At 38.3% G+C, this 16,768-nt stretch overlaps 1 protein-coding gene across 5 annotated transcripts in view; it reads left to right on the top strand.

Moving 5' to 3' along the window:
* Gabra5 (gamma-aminobutyric acid type A receptor alpha5 subunit) overlaps positions 1 to 16,768 on the top strand; it is a 106,354-nt gene that overhangs the window by 58,708 nt on the left and 30,878 nt on the right. For all 5 annotated transcript variants that reach the window (XM_031386831.1, XM_031386829.1, XM_031386830.1 and 2 more), the window contains one exon: positions 2,452 to 2,534. In XM_031386831.1, the coding sequence (XP_031242691.1) occupies positions 2,452 to 2,534 (83 nt within the window). The remainder of the gene's footprint in view (positions 1 to 2,451; positions 2,535 to 16,768) is intronic.

Raw genomic sequence — 16,768 nt, 5'->3', positions numbered from 1 at the left:
GGGTGAATTTGCTTCTTTTTGTTCTAGCACCTTAAGGTGTGCTGTCAACTTGCTGGTGTGTGCTCTTTATAATACATTTCTTAAATTTACTAACAATCATAAATAGTATTTTTTGATGGATGGATACAATTATCATAGACTGTGCTTTTTAAGTTCTCATTTTTCTAATTCTGATGTTAATCTCTGTTTCCATTGCCATTTCACAGTCTTGGATAATACCCCTCTTTTAATAGTCTGTAACTGAAGACAATTCCTTTCAGTTAGCAGTCCTGTAAGTAACTAAGGAATTTAAGGATAGTCAGTCAGTTATGAGCTAAGCTGACAGAGACACACATAATGCACATTAGAGTTTTAAAGTTAGTTTTTCAAAGTCATAATCGTGAAATGTTTGTGATGTGGGAGATAGTTTTACTTGAATGTGTAGAAGATATATTTTCATACCAAGGGTCAGAAGGCAGTAGGTACACATGTAGAAAACCTCCAAATGAAATGTCCCAGATTATATACTAAGTGAATGAGCATATCAGAATGTTTGTATCTTTCTCTCTCTTTCTCTCTCTCTTTCTCTCTCTTTTTCTTTCTCTATCACTTTCTCTCTATCTCTATCTATCTTTCTATCTATCTATCTATCTATCTATCTATCTATCTATCTATCTACCTATCCATCTATCTATCCTCTGTTCTACAAGTGTATACAAAATATTCCCTTCAATTCTATCTCTACATCTGAACATGAAAATGAGAACTAGTCATTTCTGGTCACCCTGTACTCATGGACCTTGGTGACTCACTCCTTCCCTGGGTACTGTCCTACAGAACAGTGTAAAAAATTTTCCTCATATTAATGGGCATGTACTTCCATCATGTTTATTCAGAGAATTGCTAGATTGGCTATTCAGGCTGTAGTGGACACCTGTGATTAATGTTTCCAATTTAGCAACAGACTAATCTATTTTAACAAAAGGAAGTTGTAAAAGCAAAATGAATGTTTTTACACTTCATTTGCATCCTATGAGCCTGAACAATATCTCTGCTTAATACAGCAAGCAATAGGCAGTAGTTTAGCTATTTATTCTCTGCTCTAAGAGTAAGACTATAGAGGAAGTCAAATGTTCCATATTTTTTATGTTGTATAATTAATTTAATTTTAAATAATGGAAAAGAGCATAAGAAACAAAAAATATGCTCATTAGTACAATTTAGAATTTTGCCAAATTAGTGAAAATTCTGTAGAGATGTAAAAGCATGTGTATTATTGTTTTTTTGTACAACACAATGCCAGATGCTGGGTAATATACAAAGAAAAGAGGCTTATTTAGCCCTAAACCTGAAACATCCTAGGTAATTTGTGTCACCTCTCTAATGAGGTCTCTGTGGTGATGTTATAACAGTAGCTGGAGTATGTGTGGAAGAATCCCATGGTGAGATGGGAAACCAAAGGAAATCAGAGCCTAGCTTGGTACTTGTAGCAACTTACTCTTGAAGGAATTACTAGACCTCTTCAAGAATTAAATCAATCCTTCTAGAGTGGTTCCCTGGGTGACCAGTTATCACCTACAGGATCTCACCTCTAAAAGGCTCTATCAACTTTACACTACCATGCTAGAGATTTCTAGCATATAAACCTCTGGGGAATCCCACTCCACCATGGATGGGCCTCAGCATCCACACCCTGTGGAGCAGTACTATACCATCTTACAGAGCAGAGCCTACAGTGATAGGGTAGGTGCTAGATGCTATAGGAGCCTCTCCATAGATGGAGGCTAGCAGCTTGAACTGCACTCATGGCCCTGCCACTGAGTAGATCTACATTCTAGTCCTTGTTTCCCTCTGGAATATGATGTGGTATCTATGATAGACCTCCATAAGCTATTGTGGTGATGGGGGTTAATGTAGCCATTGCACTCACACAATGCCTGGCAAGGCATGAGCCTTGTGGTTGGTGAAATTGTAATGCAGAAGACTAGATTTAAATTAAAAGGCTAATAATCAGATTGTGCCAGACAATTGCTATTGCAATACAAGTTCCATTCTGGACCATTAAGCAATAAGAAAAGCAGTCTGGTAAAGGTTTGATTGTACATTTACTTTACATTAATATTTTTTAAGTGCATAAACTATTTAAGAAAATAAATGTATTTTTAGTCCAGTCAAAGAAAGTGTGTTAGACAATGATAAGCAAGGGGTAGGAAGTGGCAATTCGTCATTGGAAAAGCACCCTAGATGGCATTATGAGTGATGATGTGTGGATTGACACACACATCAGGCCACTGGAGGTCTGAGTGCTTTGGAGTCACACCTTTACTCCCAATGATGCTCCCTTCAGCACAAACATGTAATGTAGTGGGAACAGTTAGACAAATTCATAAAAACATTCATCAAAGTTTTAATACAAATGGCTTTGTGGGAGGAGGAGGTGGGCCCTTTTAACTGTCTTCTTTTACTTTTCAGCCTGACTATCTCTGCTGAGTGCCCAATGCAACTTGAGGACTTCCCGATGGATGCCCACGCTTGTCCCCTGAAATTTGGCAGTTGTAAGTTATTTTTCACATCCTAAGAGCTATGGATGTGTTCTGGGGTCAAATCCACATTCATTCAGAATTAGGCTCAATCTGCAAGTGCATGTGATGGGATACAGTTTATCTGGAGACTCTGGGTTTGTATTATCTTTCTGCATGCCATCTGTACCATGAGAAGTGGTGCTGTGAGCATCCATCATAGATCAGGATAAGCTTGTCATGTATGAAGAAACCAAACAGTCTGGAATGTGTACCACTGATGTAGAAGTGTTTTCTTAGCTCTTTGCTAGTAGCCCTTCTTAGCAACTTTTCTTTGCAGAGACTTCTCTCCTCCTAGTTTTGAGTATGCAGCCAGTGATTTTTTTTTTATTGCAGTGCTCACTCTGGTAAGTACAGTGATCTTAGTCTGTCATGTATATGGTCTCTACTCATTCAGAACACTCGAGTTCTAAGTCAGTAGTGTCTTCACACATGACCAGCTTATCCTGATCTATCATGGATGCTCATGGCGCCAGGTCTCATGGTGCAGACTACATGAAGAAGATAATTACTTGACTGCCTGGTCAAATCAAAATACATTAGGTGCACACTTCTCAAATCTTGTGGATATTTCTGGGTTCCAGTCCCTATGTTTGAGGTTGGAATTTAACTACCTGCCTTCTTTTTTTTTTTTTTTCTCTATGCTCATATGACCTGACACTTGTCATTTAATCTAGTTCTGCACCCTAGAGCCCTGCTTTAGACTTTATCTTTAGCCTTCATTTTGACATCAGATCTCACTAATTAATCCAGGCTGCCTTGTATGAACTTCCTCTACAGGCTGCCCTTGACCCTATGATCACCCTGCTTTAGTCATCAAATAGGCTAGGATTACAGACCTCTGCAAGACCTCTGTTCAAGGTTTAATTTTTAAAAATAGACTGTCCTCTTGGAGAGTAAGCCTGAAGGTAGGGCTTATTGAATCTTGAATACCCTGCCCCTTGGCCAAGTGCCTGAGATGTCACCCAGGTTTGCTAAGAGCCCAGAATCAATTCATTAGCTATTCTGCCATGGTGTGGATGACTTGGACATTAAGCGTACTTAAGACACTTTTGTTCTTTCTGCTTTCAAACATCTCTTTGTTCTTTGGATTTGATAGCTTACTTACAGTTTGGTTTGGTGTGAATTTGTTTGTGGTTTGAGACCTGGGGGATTGTTTTTGGCTTCCTGGGTATGTTTGCTCATGTCTTCCCCAACCTTTGGACATGTTAGAGTCCCTTCTGTCTTCTGAAGTTTCATCATGTTGGTTCACTTGATGGTGTCTTTTAAGTCTCTTAAATGTCTTTTCTCTCTCATTTTTCTGTGTCTTTTTTTTTTTTCAGCTTTGGTGGAATAATTTCCAGTGACATACATACCTCTAATTTTACCAATTATTTTGTGTACTTTTTCCAGTCTTTTGTTGATTTCCTTTAACAAAATATTTGCCATAATCAATTTATAAAAAAATACTTTTGGATCGAAAGTTTTCAAAGTTGTAGTCTACGGTCATTCAGGTTTCTTTGGGTCTGTAGCAAGATGGCATATCCTACTAGAATGGATGGCAGGACAAAAATACCCACATCAAAGACAAAGAGCAAAGAGAAAAAGACCTAGGCAGATCCCCAAATTTCTTCCAAGGGCTTGCTGTCAATGACCTAAGTTCCTCACTTAAGTACCTTCCCAACCTATAACCCCAGGGAGCTGGCTTTTAGCACAATAAGCCTTTGGATGACATGTAACTAATTGTCTCCCAGTCTTCTAGACCTGTCCATGTTCATTAAACCTGGTTAGACACTGTGAAAGTCATCAAACTAGTCTAAGCTACCAGCATTGCTTTAAGCCACTCTGATGTGTCCTGTGCTTGCTGAGTCCTCTTAGCATTCAAAGATGGGGAAGATCAAGGCCTACTTCTCAGCAGCCCTCCGAAAATGTTGGATCATTGGAGTCTCCACCCAGCATTTTTATTCCCCAGAAGAAGGTGATGAGTGGGGGATGGATCTTGCATTGTCTGACCTCCCATATCCACTTTCCAGATTCTTCTCCATGTGTCTGTACAAACATTTGTTGTTTGTACCATTTTGAAATGAGCTCCAAGGCTATGGCTGCCCCCAGCCAAAGCTGCAGTATTTGTGCTCACTGGCCTAGTGCCTGCTCTTTTGTTCTTAGCTACCTGCAGCTTTCCTGATTCCTTCAGTTAATAGCTCATAATGTAAGATGAAACAGAAACCTGTCCCTAGGAAAGCACGTAGAAAGTACTCTTATCGGGTACATTGCAGAGGCTGTGAATTTAAGGTGACCTTATATATTTTTACTACAATGTATAGCTACATATTTAAATATGATATTTATAATAGTTATATATTTAAATATCTTATTTGTTACATCTATATTAAAAGAGAATATGCTCTACATTTAAAATATTACACACACATGCACACACACACGCACACACACACGCACACACACACGCACACACACATGCATATGTTTGAATAGAGTTTTGTGGCCTCATTCTCAGCCTTTCCTGGCTGCAATGTTGTGGTGGAGGTTTGGCATGACTGTGTACATCTGTATACATCACAGTTCTAGCTCCTGTCTGGGACTCTTCCCTGAATGATTCTGCCCATCCCTTTGCAGCTGTGCTGCAGTGATGGCTCGGGTTCTTCAACAGGACAGAGAAATCCTGCCTGACTTACCAGCTTCCTCCTTCTAGGAAGCAGACACTTCTAAGTGTCAACTCTCCTCAGTATCTTCTTTATGGGGATCCAGATAATAGTTGTCTGATTTCTACCTTCTATTGTTCCTGGAAGTGAGCCGTTCTGACCCAAAGGATTTCATTAGGGATTACCCTACTCTTCCAAAAAGAGGCTTGATTACAGGAGATAAGTAAGTTTGTATGATGAGTGAAACATTAGGTGGAAGGAAATCTTTTACTTATTTATTTTCAAACTGTTACCTTCAAGTACTCCATAGCAATTACATCATTTGATTCTTAGGGTGGTGGTGGTATAAATGACTCTCACCAGTATTTCTTGGAATCACTTGTGGGTAGCAGTGAACACCATTGTTTGTGATGAGAGGCCATTGAGTCTGAAGTCCTCAGGTAGGTAGGTCGTTTGAGACCACTGAGTCCTGTGCCTGAAGGAACAGGAATTGGACCCATCTCTACAATATTAACTGTAGCTTAAATTTATGCTGCTCTTTATATATGAAGATTATGGTTTGATTTGATCAAAAAACAAAACAAAGACTATTTTGTGAGGCTGCTCTGGTGACTGGCTAGATGAATTCAGGCCACTGTGATTCCAGATTTAATGGCAATGACGTGCAGGGCAGACAGCTCAAAAGCAATTTTGGATAAAGAAAGGTATTTGACAGCCTAATTTCTTTTTCGTCACTAAAATTATCTCATACTTGTCAGGCAACCAACTGCAGTGAAATTGCTTCTCATACTCAGAGATGCACACATACCTAATGGAGGTTCCTCACTCTCCATCATAATATGAGCATTGCACATAAAGCAAAGCCAGCAGGCACAATTACTGACCTCAGTAGAAATCTGAGATTGTCATGTCCAATTGCTTTTAATGTCCTTGAAGAGATTGTCATGTCTGATTCCTTTTAATGTTTTTGATATTGCGAAGATGGACTTGATTTTATTCTAGTGTTGATCATTTATTCACAGTGTCTGTCAATATTACTATGAAACCCATCACATAACATGTTTAAATACAATCGACTGAGAGCTAGAAAACTCAGGAAAAATTATTCTTCCTCGGTTCATAAACTTCACATTCAAAACACACTAATTTTAAGAGAAGAAATGCTATTCAATTAAATGTGTTTTTATTTGTCTTTTATCTTTAGATTTGCTAGAAAAAAATAGAAGCTTCTCCAACATGTTCACTTATACTACTTATGCATATGAGCATGCAGAAGCTAAATGTGCAAGTGTAATGAGTTTAAATTACCCAATTCAACAGTTCTTTGCTATTAGGAGACAAAAGAATGCAAATGAGTATCTCTTTTCTGGTTTCTCTGGTTTGGGAGAGCCTAAGTGAGCTAGCCACCTATCATTACTGCCTTTCCTCTCAGTGTAGAAATTAGTTGTAGCTTACAGACAGGCCTTTCTAGATGGTAAAGAAGTTACTTAGGGATAATGGCATGGGTTCCATCTGCTGCATTCCAATCCACACTATTTGAAAAAGCGAAAGGAAGGTCCTAATTCTTTTGTTCATTTTATTCTTAGAATGGTGAATTACATATGAACTTAAATTATGAGATAATATCTGGAGATTAGAAAACATTTATTAAGTTACAACTAGAAACTTCTTTGGTGAGGAAATTGGTTGTGCATCTCATGAGCTTTCAGTGCGTCCCAAGTATGTATACATGAGCCTGTTTTTGTGCCCAGGATACCCAGGGAACATTGGCTCCAAAGTTTCAAAAAGTCTGGTATATAAGAACATCAATGCTCATGAGGTGTAGGAACACACTGGTGTCTTACCTGTGTGTGTGTTGAATAATAATGCATACACAGTAGTTAATTTTGCCCCTTTTTGTGTTCTGAATGGTTGTTGCTCTTCCTATTCATGTTTGTAAACTTAATTCTCAATGCATCAGAGATAGTGTTAGGAGTATTTTTTGGAGGTGATTACATTCTGAGGACAAAGCCTTGAGGAGTAAGATTGCTCACTTCCTAAAGAGCTCCTCTTATCCTTTCTGCCCTATGAGGACATGACAAAAAAATAAGAGAGATACTTTTGAAGAGACCAAAATAAAGACTGCTTAAAAAATATTTTGTATGTGGCCTTAATTTGTTTGGGCTGTTAGATTATCATCTAGTTACACTGTTCATTAACAACATTTATACTTTTTATGGTTATGAACAGATTATGTTTAGGAACATTCATTCCTCACATTTCTGGAGATTGGGAAGGCCAAGGTCCAGTTGCCATCAGAATTGGTATCTAGGAACGTCTTGCTTCATCTTGACCCAAGGCTGTCTTTTTGCTATAACCTCAAAGAGTAGAAGGAACAAGACACCTCCTTGTAGCTGTTTTATAAGGGCACAAATCCTATCTTGAGGGCTCAATCACATAGCCTATTCAAGTGCTAATAGCCTACCTCTCTATAATGCTAATTCAGTATGAGTTTTAGAGGACTGGGCAGTCACTGGGCAGGACAAGATCTCCACACTGTACTGAGTGCAGTAAGAAAATTAGAAAAATGACCATAGACTTTCCTCAAGGAGCTGATATGGACATATATTGGAGACTTGACTATGTACCTTTTTGCAGTTAGAGGAGGCTACTGGTATTCATAGATGATAGAGCTATTTCACAATGGAGAGCATGTTTTGAAGGGAACCCTGTAGAACCCATAGGAGAGAGACTTGAATGGGAATGAGGGCAAAAAGACCAGTCAAGGTCAAAGAACATAAGTAGACTACAGTGAAATATCACAGAAAGCCAGAGGCCATGAGATCGCAGTCTGAAAGTACCATTCTCTTGGAAACAGAGAGGAGAAAGGATTTTTGCCAGAGCTAGAGCTAGCAAGTGGTGGATGTTAGAAAAGGGTACAAAATCAGTTCAACCACAAGAATAAAATTTAGTGATCCACTACATAGCAGGTGACCATGGTGGACAATAACATGTATATTTCAACATTGCAAAAATTATTAACATTCTTGTAAAAATGTGATAAAATATTCAAATGTATCTGTCATTAATATTTACATAGATCCAAATTGTATAAATAAGTTTTAAAAGAGAAGGCTCATTTGAGTAAATGGAGGCTACACCACAGCTCCAACAAGGCAATTAATATGAAATGCATAGTGGTAGCAGAGTTGGTGATGCCCCTTAAGTCAATGAAGAGTATATTGTCATGACTGCTTATGGAGATGGAAAAAAGATGGGGTAGGAGGATGGGGTGATTGCCCAGCCAGAGATAGAAGATAGCCAGATAGGACAGCATTTTGGAAAAATAGTGTCCAGGAAGGAGACTCAAATATGTAGCATAGGGGAATTGTTTAATGACTACAGCATGATATGAATACTAGGTACTTAGAAAACAGTTTTTCCTAAGAGATTGGAAGTGACCAGAAGCAGATTTTATTTGGTTAGTCTATGAGGAATAGGACATTGCACATTTAACTTCACCATACATTATTGCCTGGCCTCCTGGCTTTTCTTCACAAGAGAGGGAGAGAACATTCTTTCTACAGGCTGGGTGAGAATCCATTTCTTTTTCTCCACGTCTGGTCTGACTGAGGCTCATAAGCATGGAGAGGAGTATCAGTGACCTTCCATCCTGCAAGGCCTAGAGTACCTTCCTGTTCTGGTAGCCATGACCCTACTCTGAAGCTTAGATGGTAACAGTGAGACACTTTACTGGTTCACCCTCTTGATTATCATTTTCTTACCTCTTAGCTGATGCTGCTCAGTGGGCAAAACCCACTGGACAAATGCTATTTTCTAGATTTGAAACAGGGATGCTGATCTTCTAGGACAACAGTGATTTTATATTGATAGACATTTCCCTTTGCAAAGTTTTCTTTTCTATATTTTTGTAAATGATGTGCTGAGTGTTGACATGATCTCTGCCTTGCTGGACTGTAGAAAGTCACATACATGCCTGATGGCTGACTTGCTTTTCTGAGACGTTAACTCTTAACTCTTGTGTTTCTGCCCTTGTTTTATAAAAGACAGGACTGACAGAGATGTGAGTTTTAAGTTACTCAAATCCTATCCATTTTAAATCACAATTCTAATTAAATTCTAATATGCATTTTCTTTTTTCTTTTTCTTTTTTTGTTTCTTTGTTTGTTTGTTTGTTTTTTCGAGACAGCGTTTCTCTGTGTAGCCCTGGCTGTCCTGGAACTCACTCTGTAGACCAGGCTGACTTTGAACTCAGAAATCCACCTGCCTCTGCCTCCCAAGTTCTGGGATTATAGGCATGTGCCACCACTGCCTGGCTCTAATATGCATTTTCAATGTCAAATTCAATTAATGCTGAGAAACATAAACATCTTATATATGGACAATAAGCTCCTAAGTGTCCCTACATAGTCAGAAGACAAGGCTACTACTATCTTCATTGTATGAGGATCTGGACTAAAAATGAGAAATTAAAGTCAAAGTTGAATCATATCTCAGGAGAAGTGTGTACCTAGCTTTTGTGAATCTCTGGATTAGATCCACAGCATTCATGAAAAGAATGAGCAGGGAGGAAGGGAGAGGTTTTCCAGGAGACTAGATTTGACAACAAGCTAGAATCTGTCTCCATATCTGGTGCATTAATATTAGCTATTAGTCATTAAACACCTACTTATTTAAGTCACTTATTTACTAAATATATAATATTTATGTTTATATTTTGTCCTCATTTTGACCTGTTAGAGGTGGGCATCGTTTAACCTATGCTACAGATAGATAAGTACCTGTTAAAGTTGGAAGAGCTTACTTCTGTTCATGTGCGTAGCTAATATCAGAGTGACTTTGTTCTTTAGAGATTATGGTTTCTGAATGGTCTTGTCAGGAAAGGGATGACTGTACTATTGTCTTCTCTTAAATTTACAGTATTACATGAAGTCAAAAGTGTCACCTAGGGAAAGAGGCCTCAGACTTAGCAATATATCTTTTGCAAGTTACTAGGGAAAATGCCTGTAACCTTCCTGCACAGCTCTCCTCATGCCTGCCAAGGAGGACAAGGGTGAGTCTCTCTGGAGCAAATGGCACTCATCAGACCTTACTGTCAGTGTATTTTAAAGATATTTTAATGAGTTCTTATACTTCTTCCTCCCTTCCAACCCTTATTCCACACTAAACCCTTCCAATCTCCTAACACTAGGTAGGAGAGAAAGTTATAGGGAAAGGGGGATATAGACTTCTATAGACTACTTCCTGCTGATTAGGGATGTTGAGTTCCTTGCGGCCAGTTCAATCTTCATCATTGTCACGATATCCAATTTCTTCTTATCTCTTTGTTCATGACCTTTTCATAAACCAAAACAACAGCGAGAACAAACAGCAGCCTTCTCAGAGCATTTCCCCTTCCCCTCTAGGGCCTCTTGCATTTACACCTTGTCTAGAGTTTCTAAAATTCCAAGCATATACATCTATAGCTGGCAAAACCATACCCCTGCTAGTGTATGCGGCAAATCATAATCACCTACTGTGAAACAGCCTCTGATCCCATACCTGAGATTAAAATAAAAACATAATCATATAAAATAGCTGGATTAAAAAAAAAAACCCACAAAACTTTCACCACAGTTCACTGACTACTCTTTTTGTCCAGCAGAAATTACAGGTCTAACCAAAGAGAATTTAGTATTGTATGCTAACATCCAAGCTGAAATAAACATGAAGTAGCCATTTCTTTCACCCTTAGCATGATAAGGAGAGCTGAACTCTGCCATATTCAACTGACAAGCCAGACATGCTAGTGGTCACATGGTCCCTTTGCTATAGTTAATAGTTAACTTTGCTAACACCAGAAACATGAATAAGTCTTTTAATACTAACAGTTTGAAAGTAAGAACATGTAAGTTATAATGTGTTCATTCTGTGATTTAAATCACAATTTCTATTCTGCTAAACCCTACCGGAAGGCAAGTGCTGATTTCTAATCTTATCCTACAACACCAAAGACAAGATTAGAGAAGTATGCCCATCAAGGAGCAAAGAGCAGGCTGGCCTCCATCTGACGTGCTCCTCCCAGCACCCCACACCGCTAGCAACTCGGGGTCTATCTCTGGACATAATGATCGATCTCCAAGTCCCAAAAGGAACATCAGCAATTGTGTGTCACCCCCAACCCATTTCTTTCAGAAGGCAGACAAGGGAGATGAGGTTGGAGAGTTTCATGCCTTAGAAGGTTAGGCTGTCATGGCTGTCAGGCCACCAGTGTGGCTCTGAACTCCATGACTCAACTACATATTAAGAAACCCTGGAACTATAACTCTTAGGATCATCCCTATTCCTTGTGTGATTTCCTGTGCCCCATGTCACCTATTCCTTATCTCTTTCTTCCTTAGCCTATGGACTAACGGCTGTAAACCAAATAATCCCTTTCTATGCAATTTGCTTTGGTTATGGTGATAATTACAGCAACAGAGAATCAACTAGAACACTAGACATTTCCTAATTCCCTGAGTTCTCTGTCACAGTATCCTAGTGCCCTGAGTTTTGAGCTCTTTATGAACTTTCTACTCATGTTTCCTAGCTTGTTCATGTCTATCAATAAATGTAGAACTCTGTTACTTTTCCTAGTTATGGGCAGGGGGGTGGGGCTCCTAGTCCCTATGAGAGGGTCTATTGACAGCACTTCTCCTTCCATGTAGGCACAGCCCTATTTGGAGGGCAGGTACTGAGTCCCTGTATTTATGCAAATGCAGCAAGGAAGGGATACAGATGAGGTGCTTGGGACAAAGGAAGACAATCAGTCAGAGGCATCCTGAGAAGAGCAGGAAGTAGAGGAGAGCTCTCTGCCTAAAACATGCTCCTTTGTTACCCTGCTTTGACCAGAATCCAGAAGACTACTTTGTTCATGAGTCTTACATTATTTAGTCCTGCATTATTTAGGCTTCTGCAAGAAATGCACAGATTTGTCAGAACAACAGTTGATTTTCAGTTGAGATTTTAAAAGCCAGAAATGCTTGGGTCAATGTAATACAAGGTTTGAAATGCCACTCATGCAAGCACAGGCTGTTATACACAGGAAACCCCTCTGTTATAATAGGAGGACACAGCAAATAAATCTAGGTGTACAGAAGATACTAGAAGGAATACTTGGGACTGAAGAAAGAAAAAAATATATCCAAGAAGTGATAGTGAAAGAAAAACCAATGTTAGTTTACTGGTTAAATAAAGGAAGATTAAGAAAACAATAAGATGACAAGAATCAATATAAAACTTTCAATAGTAACACAAATCGCCTCTTAACAAATGCAAAAAAAAGTTATACTATCTCTTACATCTTTGTTGACTACAATGAAAAAAACTACTTATTTTTTTGTTTTTGTTTGTTTTTTATTTATTCGATATTTTCTTTATTTAAATTTTAAATGTTATCCCCTTTCCTGGTTTTCCCTCTGAAAACCCCCTATCCCATCCACCTTCCCCCGGCTCACCAACCCACTCACTCCGGCTTCCTTGTCCTGTTGTTCCCCTATACTGGGGCATCCAGCCTTCTCAGGACCAAGGGCCTTTCCTCCTATTGATCTCAAACAAGGCTATACTCTGCTACATATGCAGCTGGAGCAATGAGTCCCACCATGTGTACTCTTTGGTTGGTGGTTTAGACCCTGGGAGCTCTGGGGGGTACTGGGTGGTTCATATTGTTGTTTCTCCTATACCAAATGGCAAGAAGCACCTAAAGAAATGTTAAACATCCCTAGTCATCAGGGGAATGAAAATCAAAGCAACCCTGAGATTCTGCCTTAAACCAGTCAGGATGGCTAAGATCAAAAACTCAGGTGACAACAGATGCTGACGAAGATGTGGAGAAAGAGGAACACTCCTCCACTGCTGGTAGGATTGCAAGCTGGTACACCACTCTGGAAATCAGTTTGTTGGATCCTCAGAAAATTGAACATGGTACTACTGGAGGACCCAGTTATTCCACTCCTGGGCATATACCCAGAAGATGCTCCAACATATAATAAGAACACATGCTCCACTATGTTCATAGCAGCATTATTTATAATAGCCAGAAGCTGGAAGCAGCCCAGATGTCCTTCAATAGAGGAATGGATACATTTACATTGGAATACTACTCAGCTATTAAAAACAATGAATTCATGAAATTCTTAAGCAAATGGATAGAACTAGAAAATATCATCTGAGTAAGGTAACCCAATCACAAAAGAACATATATGTTATGCATTCACTGATAAGTGGATATTAGCCCAGAAGCTCAGAATACCCAAGATACAATTCACAGACCAAATAAAACTCAAGAAGGAAGACCAAAGTATGGAAACTTTGATCCTTCTTAGAAGGGGGAACAAAATACCCATGGGAGGAGATACAGAGACAAAGTGTGGAGCAGAGACTGAAGGAAAGACCATCCAGAGACTGCCCCACCTGGGGATCCATCCCATATATAGTCACCAAACCCAGACACTATTGTGGATGTCAACAAGTGCTTGCTGACAGGACCCTAATATAGCTGTCTCCTGAGAGAAAGGACTGAAGGAGATAAAACTACTTATGAAGAGCAATAGAAAACAGAAATACAGTCATTGAGATTGAGCGAAATACTCCTGAATAATGAATAGCCCCTGGAGAAATAGACTATTTACTAGAATTAAGAGAAATGAAAATGCAATATAAAAAAATGTTAAATCATCACCACATTTCAGGAGAAAGACAAGATGATCATGGTACATTACTTTTTGATATTGATACATGTTTGTACTCTGAGTATATTTGAGTCTAGGTTTATTAGGGATAGTGACATGCAATTTTCCTTTTTTGTTGTGTCTTTATCTGGTTTGGCATTTGAGTGATAATAACTTCATAGAAGGTGTTTTGCATTGCTTCTTCTGTGTCTATATTTTTCACCAAGTCAAAAAGGACTGTCTATAGATCTTGGGATATTTGTAGAACTATGCTGAGAATCGATATGCTCTGGGCATTTTTTTCTGGAAGGATTTTTTTATTACTATTTCAACTCATCAATTCTATGGGTCTGTCTGGGTTGTTGATTTCTTCTTGATTTAATTTTGGTATAATTCATCCATTTTTTGATCTTTTTAAGCTTTATGGAGTACAAGTTTTGAAAATATTCCCTTATACTATTCAAAGTTTCTTTTCTCTCTGTCATAATGTTCCGTGTTCATTTCTGATTCTGTTCATTTGAATCCTCTCCTTCTTCTAATTAGCTGGGTCAAAAGTCTTTGAGCGTTATCTTCCCCGCCCCCCAAAGAATCAGCTTTTCAATTTGTTGATTCCTTTAATTGTTTTCTTTGTTTCTATTTCATTGATTTATGCTCTGGGTTTTCTTTCATACCATTGACCCTATTTGATTTTGATTTGTTCTTGTTTTTCTAACTTTTTAAGTTGTTATCACTAAGCCATTTATTTGTGCTCTTTCTGACTTTTTTTAAAGATAGAATTTATTCTCTGATGGTTTAGTCATGCAAACTGTACATAAAAGAAAATAGTAGAGTTTGAGTAACATTGCAAATATAAGAAACCAAAATGCCAGGTACAGAAATAGTGTGACATCTTGGAATTCAAAATGTAGTTTTGTGTGTGTGTTTGTACAATTAATAATGATTTTTATTTGCTAAGTACAGACTGATTTACAATGAGAACTTTGTAGGCACTTAGAGCTATAAAAATGGCTTTTAATGTGTTCCAGAGGTTTTCTTGGGCTGAGTTGTGTTTTCATTTTCATTTAGTTTCAAGATTTTCTTTTCTTATTTCTTGGTTTTTTTCTTTGACTGGTTCATCACTTAGCAATGAGTGTTGTGGAGTTCAGCTTTAAGATTAAGCCAACAGAAAGTCTTTATTAGCTGGCTGTCCACTACACTGGGTGTTTGGAATCCCAGTGTAGCCTTGAGGTTTTTTTTGGGCAAGTTTTTTAAGCACAAAAACCATGTCTTTATTTGACATACTCCTAGATAACAAGAAGAATTATCTAGAAGCAGAGCTACAGAAGTCACAAGCAAGCTTAGTACACTTAGAGACTCTCCCGTAATTACAGACTTTGATAGATTAGTTTTAGTTTTGACAGGTGGTATTAACTACATGCTGAGGTTTACAGCCTGATGGTATTTCCATCAGAGTCAGTTTTACTAGTAGGACCTTCTAAGGCCTGGGGCCCTGTTACACTGAGTCTTTAATCCTCATGAGTTTTGTGTATTTATTAGAAGATTTTTGGTTGATTTTTTTCTTCTTTGTTCGGGCTGTCAATTTTAAGTTTTGTTGCATTGTGATCAGCTAGGATACAAGGAGTGATTTAAATTATTTTCAATTTGTAAAGGTTTCTTTTGTGTCCTAGGATGTGGGATACTCTAGAACATTTTCATGTGCTGCTGATTAGACTGTATTCTTTGGTGTTTGGATTGTATATTCTCTTGATATCTGTTAAGTCCACTTGATAAATGATGTCAATTGATTCTGCTGTTCCTTTATTTTATTTTATTTTATTTTATTTTATTTTATTTTATTTTATTCTTTTGTCCAGATGACCCGCATAAAGGAGAGAGTGGAATATTACTCGATTACTATCAATCTGTGACTTTAAATCTAGTAGTAGATTCTTTATGGAATTTGCTCACACCTGAGTTTGGGGCATCATTTAATATAGTAATATCTTTTTGGTTTACTGTACCTTAACTGGAATGCCATTTGTCACTTTGTCTCTTCTGTTTAATTTTAATTTGAAGTCTTTTGCCAGATATTAGCAGAGCAACAGCAGCTTTCTTCCTGATTCCATTTGATTGGAATGTTTTTGTCATCTTTTTACTCTAAGGCCATGCTTATCTTTAAAACTAAGATGTCTTGTCCATTTGCATGTCTGCCTTTTCGCTGGGGTGCAAGCCATTCAGGTGAGGCAGAACGCAGTCCATAATAGGTGTCTCAGACTGTGTCCCCATCCCCTGACCCCTGTGAGAAACAGCTCAGGATGCTGAGGCTAAACATACCAGGCCTACTGAGACAGGTCATTAGCATGGAGAACTCCAGGTTTTTATGCTACAGGACTGATTGTCATGGTCTTATCATAGGGTGTTAGGGTTACATGTTCTAGATCAGGTAATTTGGCAGGGAAATGACCCCATATTTGCTGTTTGCAATTCTGAGATTCCCAGGGGTTTGTGCTGACTCAGCCTTCGGTCTGGTGGCACCGTCCACTTGCCTCACAGTGTTTATGTTGGAGGCAGAAGATAAATGGCTTAAATGGCTTTTACTTCTTGATTCATTCAGTCCCTTCTTTTGATAGAAGAATTGAGCCCATTGATATTTGAAGTTATTACTGAAATTTGTATATGTTAATTGGGTCATTATGTTGTTGATTTTTGTTATTGTTTGCTATTTTGTTATCATCGTTATTTTTTGTTTTAATAATTATGGCTTTCTTTATTTTCCACATCTCCCTGCTATGACTATTCCTTTTCTCAGCATGAAATAATGTTCTCTGTATTTTCCTTAAGTTTGTGTATACACACACACACACACATACACACACGCACACACACACACACACACACACAC

Source organism: Mastomys coucha, unplaced genomic scaffold (genome assembly GCF_008632895.1).
Source record: "Mastomys coucha isolate ucsf_1 unplaced genomic scaffold, UCSF_Mcou_1 pScaffold21, whole genome shotgun sequence".
NCBI classification, from domain to species: domain Eukaryota; kingdom Metazoa; phylum Chordata; class Mammalia; order Rodentia; family Muridae; genus Mastomys; species Mastomys coucha.
This window is presented reverse-complemented; position numbering and strand designations above follow the sequence as displayed.